This window comes from Octodon degus, unplaced genomic scaffold, assembly GCF_000260255.1.
Source record: "Octodon degus isolate 3935 unplaced genomic scaffold, OctDeg1.0 scaffold00050, whole genome shotgun sequence".
NCBI lineage: Eukaryota > Metazoa > Chordata > Mammalia > Rodentia > Octodontidae > Octodon > Octodon degus.
Genome location: NW_004524626.1, coordinates 4,283,484 through 4,290,279, shown reverse-complemented (window position 1 = coordinate 4,290,279; position 6,796 = coordinate 4,283,484). Strand labels below are relative to the sequence as shown.

Here is a 6,796-nt window from a genome sequence, read left to right as displayed (position 1 = left end):
TGGACATTCATCTGTATACCCTATTTTTTCTAAGTTCCATTATTGAATATTATAGGTGTGTAAACTCAGCAAAATATTCTAAAAGAGTCCAGTAGACCATAATAGCATTGGGTCTTCTGTTTAACTGGCAATGTCAGAAATTATTGACCCTTTTGCACATTCTTGCTCCAGCTCTGCCCTCCCACTGCCTGTTCTCACACCCAGGGCTCTCTTTCCCAGCTCTGCAACCCTGCCCATCACCTTCCGCTGCCTAGAGGAAGGCCTGGGTGTGGACCGACGCATCACCAGATTCGTGCTGCCCGTGGGGGCCACTGTCAACATGGATGGCACTGCACTGTATGAGGCCTTGGCTGCCATCTTTATTGCTCAAGTCAATAATTATGAGCTCAACCTGGGCCAGATCACCACCATCAGGTGAGTGGGCTTGGGTGGGACCTGCTGGAGGGCAAGGCCTGTGAGGTCATCAGCTTGGCTGGGGGGAGGACAAAGCCATGACTGGAAGTTACAAGAGACTTCTGAGCCAGGTGGGGAGGTGTGCACCAGTAATCCCAGAACCTTGGGACTCTGGGGTAGGACTATTGCCAAATTCCAAGTTGGGCAATTTAGCAACTTAGTGGGACCATCTCAAAAAAAGACTAGGGATGATAAAGGCCCCAGGTTCAGCCACCAGTACCACACACATAACGAGGCTGTTTTAAATTACTTTCTTCATGCCATGGACACAATACATGGCACCCACAACTTGAAGAGAGGTTTATTTTAGTTTACAGCTTTTAGAGGATTCAGTCCACAGTTGGCTGGATCCAAGGTGGGAAGGACACCGTGGAAGAATCCCACAGAAGGAAGCTACTCACAGTATGGTGGCCAGCGAGCAGCAGAACAGAAGAACCAGAAAGGGTTATATGGCTTTCCAGGTTATGTCCCCAGGAACCTACCTCTTCTGACCAGCCCCACTTCCTCTATTCAGCTATAGATTCATCCATGAGTGTAGCTCCTCGCATGATCCAGTTATCTTCCAAAAGCCCCACCTCTGGATATATGAGGAACATTCTATATCTAAATTATATTTAGATATTGAAGCTGGAGGTGAGAAGTGTCTATTAGGGCTGGTAAGACCTGGTGATGATCCTTTCTTTTCTCATATGGTATTTTGGTAGAGTTTCTTTTGACCTAGATTTTTGAAAGTGGCTGGTACAGTACAAGAACCCAAGGATTTTATTGTAAATATAGATCCCTGGGCTCCATTTTTGGTTCTGATTTAGCCATCACAAATAGAATGTTCCTAATCTGAAAATCTGAAATCTGAAGTGCTCCAAAAACAAGCGTCTTGAATTGTGACATGACACTATAAGTGTAAAATCCCACCCTTGATCTTTGATGGTGGAATATACACAGATTTTGTTGAAACTATTGTTTAAAATTACCAGCAGCACTGCTCTGTCATAAAGAAGAATAGACTTGAGTAATTTTCAGGGAAATGGATGCACCTTGAGATTACGATGTTAAGTGAAATAAAACAGAGACATACTCTTGAGTGTTGCATGGTTCCTTTCATAAGAAAAACTCAAAATGTAAATAAGGAGCAAGCTAAAAGATGGATGGTAGGAAAGAGTGAGAGATATTTTTCAAAAGGGAAAGAGAACAGGAAATTGAGGGAGGAGGAAGAGAGGAGATATGAAGAGGGTGAAAAGAGAGCTGAGGTGTGTGATGTGCATGTACCAACTCCCCCAGGGTATTGGGATCATTATGTACTGCAAACATGTACTAATAAAAATAAAAACTGAAAAAGTACCTTCAGGCTACGTGTGCAAGGTATGTGTGAAACATAAATAAATTTCGTGTTTATATTTTCAGCCCTTTCCCAAGATAACACATCATGTGTCTGTAAGTGTTCCAAAATCTGAAAAATAGCCCCAGACATGAGATATTTCTAGCCCCAAGTATTTCAGATAAGGGATACTCAACTTAAAGACAAATAGAAGGAGTGTTTTATCTCCTTCAGTTCTTTGTCCTAATGTCATCTTTTCAGGGAATCCCTGTCTAACATGGGACATATTGGCTTTCTGAGGCTGGCTTTTTACCTCTATAGCACCACCCACTTTAGTATGTATTTCACTTACTCATGTTGCATATTGTCTACCTATCCCTGTGGAATGCAAGATTTGTTAGGGAAGGATGTTCTTCTGTGGTAATCTCTATTACAGACAGTCCTGATTTGTGATGGCTTAATAATTTTATTTTAATGAGATAGAGTATCACTGTGTTGCCTAGTTTGGTCTTGAACTCCTGGGCTCAAGTGATCTTCCTGCGTCAGTATGCTGAGTAACTGGAGCCACAGGCAAGTGCTACCATGCCTGGAAATTTATGATATTTTGACTTTATAGCAGTATGAATGCCACACATATTTTGTGGAAACCATACTTCAAATATGAATTTGAACCTCTCCCCAGGCTAAAGATATGTGGTAAGACTCTCTTGAGATGCTGAACTACAGATCCTATTCATATAAGGGAAAACAACAGATATTCTACTGAATTTCTAGGTTGTGGTGCTTAGGTGTATTCAGTGCATTTGAAATTCATTAGAATGTAACCTCAATGGAAGCTGTGGAGCATTTGGAGGTGATGAAAGTTGAGTATGGATTTTATCAAACACTCTTTTTAAAAAAAATTTATTGATAAACTGATAGCAATGAGACAGTTTCAAATCAAATCGGAAGTACAGATTCAACAAATAACACACTGCATATATTCTTCTTAGTGGTTAATTGCTGTACAAGATGCGGACTTGAGATCCTATTTACAAACACCATTAGAACAAATCATTCTATTCATTAAGAGAATGCAACTATATATCTATCCTAACCACTTTGAATACACAGATACAAAATGGACATTCATCTGTATACCCCATTTTTTCTAAGTTCCGTTATTGAATATTATAGGTGTGTAAACTCTCAAACACTCTTTAACCAATCCAGCCAAGTGTTTTTGGGCATGTGGCAGGTAGGACATTCATCCCTTTCTAGGGGAAAGTGAGGATGCAGAGAGGAGTAGCATAAAGACAATTTCAAAGGAACACTTTGAATTGTTTTTTTTTGGCCAGAACCCCAAATATTATAATGAATACTTCTCATGGGGAAACTTTGACACTAGTGGGAGTAGGGAAATTTAGGAAAAGGGAGAGGGTGGGAAACTGTTCAGTGAGTGTTTTTAAAGGTACCAGGAGATTGAACTTCACTTCTACCTTCTGGGACCTCTGGGGAGATGTGGTGACATGGGCCAACTTGAGATTTACTGGGTAATACTTAATCACAGGTAGTGATTAGCTGCTTATCTAAACTCAATCTGAGGAATTTTCAATTGGCATCTTAGATCCATGTAAAATTAGCTCATCCCATTCAGAGAGCTGGCTGCCTCCAGAGGGCACATGCAGATCACGGTTTGTGGTAGTCCAGCATTAGGAAGCAAAAGAATTCCTCCTTTCAGATGCTGGTAATAATTTTCCTCCTAAGACCCCACTAGTAAAACTCTGTACTCTTTTTTCTTTTCCCAAGGAATTCAAATCCAAATAGGATAAACAGAGGAGAAATTGGTGACTTTTAAATTGAAATTTTATATTTTTTGATAGCAATAACTGATACCTCTGAACCAATTGTTATGTTCTAGCCCTGTGATCTTTTATCATTCACTAAGAAGGCGGGCCCATGCTTCTCCCCCTAAGCATGAAGAAATGAAGGCTCTGAGTTCATGTCCAAGTTTGTGCAGTTTAGGAGTGCCGTGTGAACTCCAAAGGCCGGTATGGTCTGTGGTCCAAGCATTTGCTCCATCACTGTTCCGATAGAGCCATCTGGAACAAGCCTCTGCTGTGGCTCCATGTTTATGATTGTAGGATTTTAAAAGCTGTTTCAGAGGCCAACAGGCAGAGGTGTAGGTGACACCTGTGGGGCACTACGCCTTTCCTGGTAAGCTCAGTGGCTTTCAGAGTCCTTCTTAACATGCCATACTGGCCAATCAGTTGACACAGATTTAACATCTAGTTTGTCTTGTCTGAATCCCTACTTTTAATTTATTTAAAAAAGTTAACAATTTTTATTTTAGCAAGAAATAGGATCTAGGAACAGGCAGGTTTAGGTTGAATGTAGCCCAGAATCTCTGCACCTCCAGTATCATGAGTTGTATTTAAGTACTTTTCTATTTGAAGCTTGTCTCCCCACTCCCAATTTTTGCTTTTATTAATCTATGTTTGCAGTATGTAACAATTGCAGTTCTCATGTGGAGCTGATTTATGAACATAACACCTCTCATATGTTTTCATCCTCTTCTCCTCCCTCTTTCTTCCCAGCTCTATCCTTTGGTCATCTTCCCATTTGCAATTTTTTTTTCCAAAATAAAAAATAGTATTTTATTAACTACTACACTGCTATAATACACTTTACACATACAACAAAATATCCTTTAGACTTGAGGTGATTAAAGGTAATGAATGAACAGAATACCAAAATTTTTATTTTTATTTTATTTTTAAAAGAATACAAATAGAGGGCTGGGGAGATGGCTCAGTAGAATAAGGGCTTCCCTGGCAAGCGCCAGGGCCTGAGTTCAAACCCTTGTTCTGCAAAAAGAAAAAAAAAGAATACAAATATTAAAAAAATGGAAATGATACAAAATTTCATTTAAAAAGCAATAGAAATTCAATAATGGTTGCTGTATTGCAAGATGTTATCTCAAATTAGTTGTGTAGGTTACCAGATATAAACTTGTAAGATTGGTTAGAAAATATAACAACAACAACAACAACAACGTTATAAGAAATTAAAAAGGAAAAAAAATAAGAAAAAAAAGTTAAGCATTAACTGCTTCTTTCAAAAGACCAGCAGGTGGGTTGGCAAGATAGCTCCATGGACTAAGTGCCTGCTTAGGCAGGTGCAGCGACTAAGTTTCAATCCCTGGCCACACCAGCCCCACCCCTGGGTGCACTGAGCCATCCACTGAGACTCGAAGTGGTGGTGCACACCTGTAATCCCAGCACTGGGAGGCTGAAAATAGGAGGATCACTATGAATCTTAGCTGTGTAGTGAGACCCTGCACAAAATACAGTAAAACAAACAAAAAGTCTAAAAAACTAAAAACCAAAAGACCAGCAGGAATTGGCAGGACAATTATCAAAACTATCCTACATATATACTTTGAAATGCCGGTAGGTGAACTGTTGCAGTTATAAGCATGCACTTAAAAAACATGTATAGGAGTGTGCTGGATGTCTATAATTTTGTTTGGATGACTGCAGAACCTGGAAAAGCTGTTGCTGCTATTGATGCATAACATACTGCTATTATTGGTCTTTTTATATATATATAAATATATATATATACATATATATATAATTTGAATTTTTGGAAACTTTAACTGTGCTGTCAACTTTGGAAAAAGTTATCCCAGGTTACCGTATTGAGTTGGCATTGTACAGAAATTAACAGCCATATTGGTCAAGAAACATTAAAACTTAATTTTTTTTCCATTTGTACAGGGGTAACGCACTGTACTAAATATGTAAGGTCTTATCTATGTGGGTTTGATTACAGAAACTAATAAAGTATTCTCTAAATAATGAAAAAATAATAAAAAACATGTATAGTTCTTACAAAACCAGCAATACATTTTAGATGCAAATATAGACAGTTATTTTGATCTCCAGCTTTATTGAGGTATAACAATGAATAAAAATTGTATGTTTTTAAGGTGTGCAGTGTGATCTGAGATATAGATACTTTGTAAAATGATTATCACAGGCTAATTAACATATCCATCATCTCACATGGTTACTTTTCTTTTAGTCCTTTCCTTCCCTTTTGATACAATGCTTAAGGTCTATTCTTTTTCAAAATTACAAGTATACAATACAGTATTAACTATAGTCACCATGCTGTCCGTGAATGTTTTATAATCTAAACTTTGTGTCCTTTAACCAACATCTCCATTTTCCCCAAATCCCCTGCTTCTGGCAATTATCATTTTATTCTCTACTTTCATGAGTCTAACTTTTGAAGATTCCATATATAAGTGAGGACATGCAATATCTTTCTTTCTGGCTTAAGAATTTAATTTTTAAGGCATCTTGGGAGAGCTGACCCCTTTCCCTTCTTCCTTTCTGTCTTTCCTCCTGAATTTTTATATTCTCTCTCCTTCTGAAGCATCACTGCCACAGCGGCCAGTGTTGGGGCTGCCGGCATCCCCCAGGCGGGCCTGGTCACTATGGTCATTGTGCTCACGTCAGTCGGGCTGCCCACAGAAGACATCACGCTGATCATAGCAGTGGACTGGTTCCTGTGAGTGCTCTTTGGCCCCTGGGGTCTGTGTCACATGAGATGTGTTAAAAGATAGAATCACAGTGCTAAGAATAAACCCAGCATTTCAGAACTAATGCAATCTGAGATGAGTGGTCTTTACCTGACCACTTCTTCCCTGCAGGATCCAGTGGAGACAGAGTTTTAGAGTTTTAAAGAGAAAAAGGGGTCCCTGGAAGAGAAGCAGGTGTTGGTGTGTGGACCCTGAAGTCCACTGAATTAGTTATCCTTGGAAAGTAGTGTGCAAAACACAAAGAGGGTTTCACCCATGAGATGGAGCAGCTTCTCTTTGACCTGCTTCATGTAGAAATCATGTGACAAATCTTTTAAAAATTATTCCCAACTTTTAAAAACAGCTGTTTGGGACCCGGGAGATGACTCAGTAGAATAAGCACTTGTCTGGCAAGCGAAAGGGCCTGAATTCAATCCCCGGTTTGGCCAAAAGAAAAA

The 6,796-nt window shown here is 39.3% G+C and overlaps 1 protein-coding gene across 1 annotated transcript in view; it reads left to right on the top strand.

Annotated features, from left to right (window-relative positions):
• Nucleotides 1-6,796, top strand: part of Slc1a6 (solute carrier family 1 member 6) — a 28,771-nt gene that overhangs the window by 20,484 nt on the left and 1,491 nt on the right. Inside the window, exon 8 of the mRNA XM_023716964.1 lies at nt 220-414. Coding sequence (XP_023572732.1) covers nt 220-414 — 195 coding nt within the window. The remainder of the gene's footprint in view (nt 1-219; nt 415-6,796) is intronic.